This window comes from Salvia hispanica, chromosome 3 (genome assembly GCF_029641045.1).
Source record: "Salvia hispanica isolate PSC_SH4W2 chromosome 3, Shi_PSC_v1, whole genome shotgun sequence".
NCBI lineage: Eukaryota > Viridiplantae > Streptophyta > Magnoliopsida > Lamiales > Lamiaceae > Salvia > Salvia hispanica.
The window spans coordinates 53,262,212-53,274,851 of NC_142694.1; the positions used below are offsets into that span (position 1 = coordinate 53,262,212).

Here is a 12,640-nt window from a genome sequence, read left to right on the forward strand (position 1 = left end):
GAATAAAATATAAATAATTTAATTTAATTTTCGGCTCCAATAAATAATACCATTGGGTGAATAGATGCTTAAATGAATGCAAGCAAGATTTTTTTTGGTTTACCGTTCACATAGCCCTATTGTAAGGCACTTTCTTGATATGAGTATATAAACAGTTTTACCGCCAAGATTCAGGTAAAAAAACCTCTACTATCAGTAAGGATTAGCAAGTAGGCCGACCCAATGTAATGGAATATATCGAATACAGATCTAAAACCTCCAAAATGAAAGCAAGCAAGATTTTTTTTTGTTTACCGTTCACATAGCCCTATTGTAAAACACTTTCTTGATATGAGTATATAAACAGTTTTACCGCCAAGATTCAGGTGAAAAACATCTACTATCAGTAGGGATTAGCAAGTAGGCCGACCGAGTGTAATGGAGTATATCGAATACAGATCTGAAACCCCCAAAATAGAATAAGTGATCAACAAAGTAAAATTGAACTGTGACAGAGGGAGAATTTTATTAATATTTGGATCATTTGTTGGTCATGATGCGTATATTTTAAAGTTAAGGGTTTAGGATTTAGATTTCAAGGTTTGGGTTTTTAGTGTATAGGGTCACTATATTGCGATGAAAATGAAGCTCGACTAGAAAGTATCTAACCAGTGCAATCTTAAATTATAGCTTTTGATAAATAATATCTTAAATCTCATTAGTAGAAATGGTAATTACACATTCCTTATGTTTTTTTGTTTTGTGTGATGTAAATTTGCTTTACTTTTTAGTCTCATGGTCAGAGTTATTTTTCTATTTTACAAAAATAACGTTCAATATTATTTTCACGTATTTATATTTTAGCCGAATCTCGACATGATCACATTAAAATGCCAACACATATTTGTGTTGACATTTTAATAAACTGTGTTGACATTTAAATATCAATGTCAATATAATATATTAAAATATCAACTTAAGTTTACGTTAACATTTCAGTATCGTCATGTTGACATTTTAATACATTGCATTGATGAGTTAGCAAATTAGCAATTTAAGAAAAATTAACAACGGATTACACCCCGGTGGTCATATTTATTAAAAATATGGAAATGTACATTGATTTTTTTTTCAAACTTGCTATATCCACATATATTTTTTTTCTATATCTATGTACGGTTTTCAATATTATCATTATATAATACAGTGAAATTTTCTTATCTCAAATTTGTGACACAAATTGTTATAAACTCATCATTTGTATATCACAACTTTATTTTAATAAAATTACTACTTTAATCAAATGTATCATTGATATTAATTATTAAATACATTATAATTTTAGACCTCATATAATTTTATTATTTAAAAAAATATTTCATATTTGAAGAGAATAAAGTGGACCGTGCATAGTTAATTTGTTATTAATGTTATCATGTAAATTAATTTATAATCTTAAATCAATGTTTAAAATACCTTAGTCCGTGCATAGCACGGGTGTGATACTAGTTCTAACAATAAAATTCAACTCAATTGGTATACTAGTTTCATTTGAATTAAAAGGTAAATTAAGTATTCAAGTCAATGCCAATGAAAATAAAGAATCATACTTACACGAAGAGAGTAAAAAATTACTATAAATTTTAAATTTAGTGCACATATAATATTTTTACAGGCAATTAAGTCTAGTTTTAATATATAGTAGTACTATAATTTATAAGTATGCTATATATTGAAAGTTTTTTTCTAGTTAGCTATTAATTACTCCATAAAGTAGGTATTTAAACCATTTATTTCCTATTACCTTTATTTAACAATAACCAATAAGGATAAAGAATAATTTTTTAATAGTATCAGGTTGATATTTAACAATCAATAATATGGAGTAGTACAAATGGGTTCTGAAAAAATAAAACAAATAAAATTGTGCAGGTAATAATTAAAGAAAAACAGTCGTTGGGTTCGAGTTAAAAAGAAGGCAATAAACAAACATAACGTGTTAATATTCCAATTTGAAGTGTGGTTTGGCGTTTGATTCACGAGAGGGCCATTCAATGTTTTTAAACATAATAACGTCTCAGTTATATGCAACGGACCACCACTTCAATCGACACTAGTTGTTTGACATGTTATATTTGCTTATTGAAATATTCTCCAACTCTGATTGTTTAATGAATTGACGCTATCTTATTGATGTTTAATAGTAGTACTTATTTCGTAAGTATACTTTTCAATATATTGACTAGTTGAGTTAATTGTATTGTATGCAAGTTTGACTTCAATTTTTTACGTACTACTAGTTGAGTAGAGTATGTTGGAATCAAATTAATGATTCACATAAATCACATATATCAATACTATTGATAAACATAAAGCGGAAGCGTACATGAATTCGGATTCATGATGTTGTTGATGATTCTGAAGTTTGGAAATTAGTCTTTCAAGTGACAATGTTCTCTCACATATTCTCTGTGATCTGTGAAGTCTTGATATTATATGTCTGATCAATAGGAATGAGAATCTATTGACCTATTTATAGGTTGCACTTGGGGACCATAACCATGTATTTAGAGAGAATAAGTCCCTAACTTTATTATAACTTTAATTTCACTCATAACAAAATTAAAGTTATCCAGAGTAGTATCTGCACAACAGTCCTCATACATTCATAGATAATCTTTTGACCCTATAATTTATATAACCTTAGTAGATCACATAATCGGGTCAATCAATAAATAGCCATAAATATTATAATCTTTAGACTATTATGTTAGATCATATTAAAATGTTCCAACAGTATATTCATATATTGAGTGTATGTAAAGAAATAAAAAGGCAAGAAACTAAGAATTGAGAGAATTTGTGTTGATGTGGATAGGGAAGCGAAAGCAAATGAACAAAATGAAGGAGAAAATGAGGATCTGATGTAAAGAAATCATTAAATTATTAGTAACAAGATAACTTATTTATATTGCTTTGTCCCATAAAAATATAGATTTTGGAATGGTACTGAGTTTTATGTAAAATTTATAAAGTATGAGAAAAGAAATAATTAAAATAATATTAGTGTATAACTTTATAATAGGCACACATTATTATTTAGTACTCCATATAATAAGTGGCTCATAATGCATAGCACTCATGGTCTGTGTGGCAATGTTGAGTGAAAGTCGTCAAACCATGGACCATGGTTGTCCGAGTGGAGTGTCGTCCCTGAAAGTGAACACAATTAATTTTGAAAGAGTATATAAAACTTAATTAATTTTGAGACTTTGAAATGCGTCTAGTTTATCTTAAATCGTATACTGTTCTTTATATTCAACGGAGAAGGAAATTAAAACTTAACACGGTCCTGTCCTTAATTGCACACAATTAATTTAAAATTTTGTCTAGTTAAATATGTTCGAAAACCATGCGAAATATGTTGGTTGTAGTTTATGTCACATAAAGTTTTTTAAATTTTTGTAAGTTAATATGTTAATCAAATTTTCTCCATTATAATTAATTAGCCAAGGAGTCTTCTTACAGGTGCGACCCCAAAATAGTGTTTTGATTATTATTCTACTGCTGTTTTAAGCATAGTAATAGTTGTAGTAAAAGTTTGTCCCACTTTTTTATTTTCATTTGTCTCGTAAATAATTAGCCAAGGAGTCTTCTTACGGGTGCGACCCCAAAATAGTGTTTTGATTATTATTCTACTGCTGTTTTAAGCATAGTAATAGTGGTAGTAAAAGTTTGTCCCACTTTTTTATTTTCATTTGTCTCATAAAATTTGTGTCTTCTCACTTTTTATTATCGAGGGAACATCTTTTTAGGTCTATGAACTTTGTCAAAGTATCATTTTAGGTCCGTGAACTTTGAAAATATCATTTTAGGTCCATCAATTACAAATTAATATCATTTGAGATATTTTGAACTTTTTTCGGACGAAAACGCCCTTAAGGCCTTCAAAGGGCAATTTGGACAATTCTTTCGCCACTCATCTTGCGTCAAAGACCTAGAGTCCAACAATTTTTTTTTACTACTATTTAATTCAATCACCATCCAGATTGAATTTAAATATAATTAAAATTTTCCGTAAAAGATAATACTCCGTATTTGTTATTTTTCAATTATTAGATGACCAATTATTTAGGGATAGTGAATTGGGACTTGATACTTTATTTTATTTTTCAATCTAAACTGCATTTTAAGAACTTACTATAGGTGATTTGTGAATTATATTTAGTTTATTTGTTTTGAAATGATAGCTATTAATTTGGATTGTCATTCGGAGTATTATTTATATGAATTTCAGAATGGAGAATAATTACTATCCAAATTGAATCTAAATATAAAAATTTGCCGTTAAAAATTGTTGGACTATAGGTCTCTGACGCAAAATAAGTGGCCAAAGAATTGTCCAAATTGTCCTTTGAAGGCCTTAAGGGCATTTTTGTCCGGAAAAAGTTCAAAATACCTCAAAAGATATTAACTTATAGTTGACGGACCTAAAATGATATTTCTAAAGTTCACAAACCTAAAATGATACTTTGTCAAAGTTCGTGGACCTAAAAAGATGTTTCCTCTTTATTATTGAATCTCATATTTCACTAATTCATTCATACTCACATTTTATTATAAATTTAATATATTAAAATAATATTCACGTTCCATTAAATTTTTCAACCTCATTTTTTATTACATTTCTTAAAACTCGTTTAGAAAAGGGTGATCCGAACCAAGACTACTTAAATGTCGCCCAAATCATCTATATAAATCACCACCATAGATCTTACCCTTGGCGGCCGTCCTCAAAAATAAAGCAAATGGGTCTCCTCTTCTACGCAATAAAAGTTCCCAAAGTCATCACCGTAGCCTTCTTCCTCAACCTAATTTCCTACGCCCGCCATCTCCTCATCGCCGCCCTCACACATCTCGGCCTCTACAAGCGCCCGCCGGCGGAGGAATCGCCCGAATCCGGCTCCTCCACCAACAATTACATCCTGCTTCTGGACAGCTCGTCCCCCTCGCTGGTCCCGATCCCGGTCCACGTGGTGACCGCCGCAATCAAGAAGCTGGTCCCCGTAATCGAGTACGAGGACAAATTGGGAGAGAAGGGGTGTAGTATATGCTTGGAGTGTATAGAAGGGCGGGATGAGGTGAGGGAGCTTTGCAATTGTACGCATTTGTTCCATAGGGATTGTTTGGACACGTGGATTGATGAGGGTCAGGTGACTTGTCCTCTGTGTAGATCCATGTTGCTGCCTCCTAGAGTTAATCTTCTCAGATCTAATCAAATTCCTAATTCCTAGTTTTTTTTACTTGGGAATTGTTGTTATTAGAGTATTTCTCTTGCAATTGTTTGGTATATACAGAGCTTGAGTTAGCTTTGATCTCTGTTGCTTTGATTTAAACTGAATTAGAAAAGGAATTGGGATAAAAGAAGGGAGAATTGGTTTTGACATTTTGAAAAGGATGTAGTAATAGGTTAGGGGTTGATTAACTAATTCCATTTTCATTTTGTGAGTTTGAATTAGCAAGGGAAGGAATTGCAGGCTTTAAATGAATACTCAATTTTAGGGAGATTTTGCTTGTCATGTGGTGGGGGATGAAGATGAGTGCATGTGGTGTGCTGGTGTTGCTGCTTTTGAATTTTATTGACTTGTTGGAGTGAGTGTGTTGAATTGTTGATGATGGATCATCATGTCTTTGTTGGACCGGCCGACACTCCAATTCTTTCCTCTCTTTTGTTTCTTTCTAGAAACCACTTTCATCTTATTCATTTTCATAAGAAATGAAAAATGTCGTCACCCTTTCACACACTAGTTTTTACTCCCTCCGTCCCGGCTAAGATACACATTTCTTGGTCATCATGAGATTTTTAAAAATTATTGATTAATGTGTTTAATTAGAGAAATAATAGGAGAATGTTAAGTATTTGAATAAAGAGAAAAAAGAAAGATGAATATTTTAATAAAAGTGAGAAAAAATGGTTGTGTGTATTAATGAGGAAGAAAAAGTTTTCAAAAAAAGAAATGTGTCATTTTAATTGGGACAAATTTCAAAGGAAAACGTGTCATAAGTGGCACGGATATGCTAACTTGCCATATCTATCTCTGTTTTAAGATACTAACGTTACATAAATTGTGACTGAAAATAAATAGCTAGATTTCTTCAATGCCAAAACATTCCAGTCTGGGTACCATAATTTGGGACCCCCTTCTCTCCTAGTGATATTGCTGAGGGGGTTGTATGTAGCAAATTGCCTTAATTTTCGGCCATACACTCAAACAAATTGCCTTAATTTTCGGCAATACTATCAATCAAGTACTAGAGAGTGTATTCGCCTAATTTGAAACGTGGAAACCCATCATCATGGGTATCATGTATGCCGGTTGGGAACACTTGGATTGTTGTAAGAGCATCTTTACTTTTGAGGATTATGTATCAAAAAAATAGCACTACTCCATGCCTAATTTCTTCTGTCATTTGGGTTAATTTTGCTTGATTCATGAGAATTTGAAAGGATGGGATCGTAGACATTCTAGTAACCAAGTTAAAAACACTCAATCATGTATTTTATCAATCACGAATTAAAACTCCTTAATCATAAGAAAATACAAATATAGTGGTGTCATTTTAAATTTATAAGTCAGGTTATAATTTGGCAACACACGGAGTATTATTGATAAAAAAAATGTCCTGGCCCGGGATCATATAAGAATGGCCCAATAAGTGCGGCTTATAGTAGTAATAGGGAGTAATTTATAAAGATCACTCCATTTAGAGTAGGCTGGCCTCATAAACTACAGTTTGATCAGGCCAAAAAATGGATGGGATTATACAGATCCAGCCCAACAACTGAACTCTTTTGTTCAACATGAGCTAATACTGATATGGACTGGTAACAATTTTTGCTGGAGAATGGAAATTTTTAACTTAATTTGTAGGAGTAGTTTAGATTTATTATATCAATTTTCAGCTTGAATTTTGAGATTAAAATGTCAAATAAATGAACCAATATGTTCCAAAAATGGTTAAAGTACATATACTAAGTTTATATAACTAAGTAAATAAAATGATTGATTTACATCGCGCAAAATTTGAGATAAAGTTAGGATTTTATAATTTCTGATATTTTCTCATGTTGCAAATGAAATTGAAATAGGAACAAGAATGAAAAAGAAATTGGAAATGGCTTTTTATATAAGTGCCTTAATAGTAATGGAGTATATGTTTTTAGTTGCAACTTATAACTTATATTCAATGGTTTACGTATTCATTGTTACGGTTAATAGGTTAGTAGATCACTAAAATAGAAATAACGTTTACAAACGGTCCAAGTTTTCCATATAAATAAATTGCAGATGATTCACGTCTAAACATAATATTTGATAAACAAAAACAACTATTAGTATTAGACAAGATTGACATTGCACGTTTGAAGATATGTGTGGGTATAAATGAATCATGAACTAAAATGGTCGGTAATAGAGACGTCGGGGTTTATTGAAGTGAAAATGAAAATGTCAGCTGATGAAAATGATATTAAATCGAAAATTTTATCATTACTATTTGGCAATGTTTATTTATTAAAAATAAAAATAAAATAGTGTGATTGAAATTTGATATAGGATAGTTGTAAATTGTGGTCTAAATGATGCAGCAAATGATTAGCAGCTTTCACATTGGACGGCAGGCCATCTAGCTAGCTACCCTACAAAAATCGTTTTAATTACTCGTCTTAGGTTCGTGAAGTCAAGAGAGTGAGTGACTCAAATTCTATGAGTTTGAATTTCTGGATTTCTTCTGTACAATTTTCATTTTTTATACTATATATAACGATTTCATTTAATATATCTGCCTAGTTTAATTTACCGAGCTTTTAGAAAGATTTTTTCATTGTTAAATACAATGATATAATAAAAGTTTAGTACAATGCACACATGTTCCCCCAAAATACTTGTAAAGCTAGCTAATCGACGGCTATTCATAAACCGAGGTGCTTTGCTCAGGCTTATTTATCGTACAATTTCATGAGCTTATTCAAAACAAATTTTCTAAATTTAGATATGTATATATACAAAACTAATTATTTAACACAATTTTCATTGGGTGACTATGATAAAGAAAAGTATTTTTATATTTAATAGTACAGTAATTACTAATAATAGAGAGAATTAGAATTGTGTATGTGATTAATGCTTTATATTTCAAGTAAAATCATTTATTAAGTTGTTCACGAGCTAACCATTCAAGTAAACCTAGAATAAAATGCAGAAAATAATACTCCCTCTGTCCTATTTTAAGTGTCCCATTTTAGGAGTCCTGATTGAAATATTTCATAAATGATAATATGCCTCACATTCTACTAATTTTTTTCCACTTGCATTTTATTATAAAACTAATATATAAAAGTGTGACCCACGTTCCATTATCTTTTTTCACCAATTGTCCCTTACATTTCTTAAAACCTGTGCCGAACTCAAATGAGACTCCTAAAGTGGGACGGAGGGAGTAGTAAATAGTAGGCAATGACGTTGCGGCAGAATGCCATCCAGATTGAAGTGACTTTAGATTAAGCATCTTTTAAATCTCTTGAGCGAAAATTCAAGTGATGAGGAAAAAGGTGCACCCTATACAATTTCGTAGGAAGGCGGAGCCACTTGAGAAGTATAAGGGTAAAATGTCCACTCTCAACTTATTTTATATACCATTTTGTTTTTTTTAATATTTCAAAATTTTCAATTTCCTTTAAAATTGTTCCAACTCGAAAAATTTTCTTCATATGGAATAGTACATATTTTTGTCCAGAATTGAATTCCTAGCTTCGTCTATGTTTTCGTAGATGTACCACCAACAACTTTGTTACCTCCGGCGTAGGTAGGCGTAGATATGGTAGACACTAGACAGTGAAGTGAATCGTGGCATACCACAAATGAGTATAAGCCACAAGTTAGTTATTCATCATTTTCAGCACTACAACTTTATTTTTGACTTGCAACAGTACTTATATACCGTCCATTTATTTAGATCCATGTTTCTTGAATTCAACGTATCAATCTGATTCATCGATATGAAATAGGTCACATCACAAAAATTTAGATGATAAAACAATGGAATTTTCTAGAATTATTCAAACTATACTTGAGTATTTCAAAGACAGCGAGCGACTGCATAAAATCGAATTGAACCATTTAAAATCGTTGGTCTTCGTCTTCAAAATTAATTATACGATACACATAAAGTCTTTGAAGCTGCCTCAGGAAATTCAAATATGAGATGCCTTAGGAAATTCAAACATTTTCACTAACATTATTATTACTCCCTCCGTCCCAGAGTATTAGACTCGTATACTATTTTGGGGTGTCCCAGCATACTTGACCACTTTCTATTTACAGTAAAAATTAAAGAATTTAAGTAACACCCTTATTACAATTAGGATTAAAATAATGTTAATTAATTCAATGTTAATTGAATGGAAATCGGCCCAACCCACCAACATCATTTCATTTTTGTGTCTTCTCTCTCTTCCAGACTCAATCCCTCATTCTCTCTCCACGCCTCTTCCAAAAAAAAAAACCCTAGATCTAACATTTTCTCTCAAATTCACGCATCCATGGCTTCCAACGACGAAATATGTGAGCCTAATCCAAGCGATGATGGGTGGGTTAACCCCCGACGCCCCCTTACTCGCTCGCCGTCGTGGTCTGCTGGCAGTGGCAGTGGCGGAGGAAAATCACTCGTCGTGGTGCAAGGAAAGAGGAAAGCTCCGGTTGCCGACGCCACCACCCCTGCCATAAAGAAGTTCAAGAGCGGTCAGCTGAAATTAAAAGATCTGAAAGCTGTGTTCCAACAAATATCTGACCATGATGCTGCTGCCGCCGGCGAAGATCCTTGCGAACGTGATATATATGCACCCGTGCATTTTTATGGCTTCAAATAAGGTTAAAATTGATGAGATCTTTCCTCTGTTTTAGTTTCTCTCTATCTGAACTTGCTGAATTTTTTTTGTTAAATTTGCTGAAATTTTTGATTAAATTTGCTGAATTTGTTTGCTGATTTTGCTGAAATTTTTTGTTAAATTTGCTGAATTTGTTGAATTGTTTGTGTTTGTTATATCTATGTGTATTGTTTATATGCCTTGAAATGTGTTATTGGTTGAAGATGAGAAGTACTCACAATTGAAGAATGAACACATACTTAAAGTCTGACTAAGATGCTTTTTATTGTTGGTGTGAATTATGATGGTTGTGTAAATTGTTGGTGTGTGAATTTTTTATAGATGTACTACAACCAGCATTTTTCATCAAAAGCTTTGTGCACAAAAGATTTGTTACACCTACAATAACAAAATATTGACATGCTCCTACAACATGTTTACAAAGTACATGTTGCTACAACATCTCTCCAAAATAAGATTCACAAAAGTTTCTTACCTTCCCAAAAGATGCATAGTTGCAGTACTTCTTACCTTCCCAAAAGATGCATAGTTGCTACTGCAGTTACTGCTCATTGCTGAGTATTTTCCAATTCCAAATCTTGCACAATCCTTCTTATTCCTTCATTATGCCCATGCCCTTGTTCTTCCAAATAAGCAATGCAATCTGCAACTAGCTGTGTAGGAACTTCTAAGTTCTGAGGCAGTTGGTCAGATCTCCTTAGAGCATTTTTCCCCATATGGGGAATCTTGTACCTGTTCTGCCCCTTACACTTCATGATCTCAATCATGCATCCTTGAAGAGACATGAAAACATTGTCTAGGCTTATAGGAGATAGTTCATGAAATGATTTTTCCACAGCATTCAATAAATCATCCAATGTGTTGCATGCAGTTTGTTGCTGAAGTGATTGTATTGCTCGAAACCACCCTAAGTCATTCACATTAGTATCTGGTGAGTTAGGGGGTTGTTGCACCAGCTTCATGTTGAACCCGTTCTGATTTGCAGCAGCAATAAAATCCACATCTTCATTCTTAATATGTGGCTTTGCATTATCTTGTTGGATATTGATTTGCTTACTTGCTCCCTCCGGCCATTTTGCCATGATGGCTGGAATAATCTGTTTTTGCATTCAATTCTTGATTAATTGCATTGCATCCCCTCAATTTTCATCATAAGTTGAATGTGTAACTAGAATGCATACATTAAATGCATGCATACAAAAATTGAATTGTAAATTCTTCATTCAATGCATGCAATAAAGTTAGTTTAGAAGCATTAAAAACACTTGTTATCACTGTAACATGTAACTGCAGCAACATCAAAGTTAGTTTAGAAGGCCATACCTTATTTATTACACAGTCCTTTGTCACTTGCTTTGTGATGCTATCGATTGGTTTGGTTTCTATTGTTCCTGCCCTTCTGTTTTTGCTATTCCTCTTTGCTGGAACCCTTTCTATGAATGGAAAAATACCTATCTTACCATCAAACAGAACCTCTCCGTTTCCTCCAAATAATGGTCTTGCAACAGCGCACATAAACATGATTTTAGAAATGAACTGCTTATTTTTGCATGATCTGTGTGGTTCTTCCTCTTCCGGTGCCATATAGAACCTATGTGTACCTTTCGTGATATAGAACCATTTTTCATCAATGTGGATTGTGTTGTGCATATCTTTGAACTTGAGTTTCCTTAAAATCCTATCCAATTCTAAAGCCTCTAGTGTGAATCTCATCCTCAACAATTTGTTGGGGGCTGTTAGATCAGGCTTAATGGCTGATGTATGAGCTCTAATCAGCCCTGCTTGCACCCATCTTCCTACTGTACTCTTAGAGCATCCTAATCCAACAGCCAATATTCTGATACTTCCTCTTTTAGTGTAGTGCAAACTTTTAAGTAAAACAAGATCAACTTGAATACGTCTGCTACATGGTTTGTTCTTCCTATGATTGATTACCTGCATTGTTTCTCCTCTTGCTCTTTGTTTTGTAGCTTCTGACCAATATCTTGTGCATGTAGAAGCTGATACGTTAAACTTCTCCCGAGCTTCCTTCATCGTGCCTCGCGGTGGCTTGCCGTTTATGCATCTCTCATTGATGAACTGCACAATTTGTTGCTGAAGCTTTGTACATATACTTGTGGCAGATCGCTGCATTCTGGATCTTTTGTGTTGTGTGAATGTAAAGTAGGTGTAAGAATATTTATGACACACTGGAGTATTTATGTTAGTCTATGGCGCCACTAATAGTGATTTCACTGAAAATTTGAAAATTTTGAACAGATAGCATATGTGGCAGAAGTGGCGCCACATTTTTTAACTTGAAAATTTCATCAGGCGCTAAATGTAGCGCTAAATGTGAATCAAAGTGAATCAAAATTTCAATTTAGTTTTGATCTTTTCCTAGTCATTGATTATTTTAATGTTTGCAATACATATTGTTTGAATTATGCTCAATTTGAACTTGACGTCGCATTTAGCATTCATTAAATATGGATACTTTTAATATGAGTAAAGTTAATTAGAAATATGCTTCGAAATATCAGTAAGCTAAATACATGCATACAAAAAATTAATTCCATTTATTTTAAATTTAAAAATAAAAATACATCATATCACCTAATCTACTTTATTATCAACTTCACTTACACCACTAAACATCCCCTCCTAAAATCCTGTGTCCAAAAGAAGTGAGTCAAGTACTCTGGGACGGAGGGAGTACAATTTATGAAATTTAAT

At 32.6% G+C, this 12,640-nt stretch overlaps 2 protein-coding genes across 2 annotated transcripts; one reads left to right on the plus strand and one right to left on the minus strand.

Annotated features, from left to right (window-relative positions):
- The first annotated feature begins 4,743 nt into the window (after positions 1 to 4,743).
- Positions 4,744 to 5,347, plus strand: LOC125210370 (putative E3 ubiquitin-protein ligase RHA1A). Its single transcript, XM_048109926.2, has one exon. It carries the CDS (start codon positions 4,788 to 4,790, stop codon positions 5,271 to 5,273), a length of 486 nt encoding a protein of 161 aa, XP_047965883.1. The 5' UTR covers positions 4,744 to 4,787; the 3' UTR covers positions 5,274 to 5,347.
- Positions 5,348 to 10,473: 5,126 nt separating this feature from the next.
- On the minus strand, positions 10,474 to 12,060 carry LOC148931076 (uncharacterized). The gene is made up of 2 exons (XM_089066703.1): positions 11,249 to 12,060; positions 10,474 to 11,022 (listed from the first exon to the last, which is right to left on the minus strand). The coding sequence occupies exons 1-2, from the start codon at positions 12,056 to 12,058 to the stop codon at positions 10,474 to 10,476; spliced, it is 1,359 nt and encodes a 452-aa protein (XP_088922829.1). The 5' UTR covers positions 12,059 to 12,060.
- Positions 12,061 to 12,640: the final 580 nt, after the last annotated feature.

Coding starts and splice junctions, on each gene's coding strand:
- LOC148931076 (XM_089066703.1), bottom strand. CDS start 12,058: ATGCAGCGATCTGCCACAAGTATATGTACAAAGCTTCAGCAACAAATT. Junction 11,023..11,248: donor AGGACTGTGTAATAAATAAG/GTATGGCCTTCT, acceptor ATGCAAAAACAG/ATTATTCCAGCCATCATGGC.
- LOC125210370 (XM_048109926.2), top strand. CDS start 4,788: ATGGGTCTCCTCTTCTACGCAATAAAAGTTCCCAAAGTCATCACCGTA.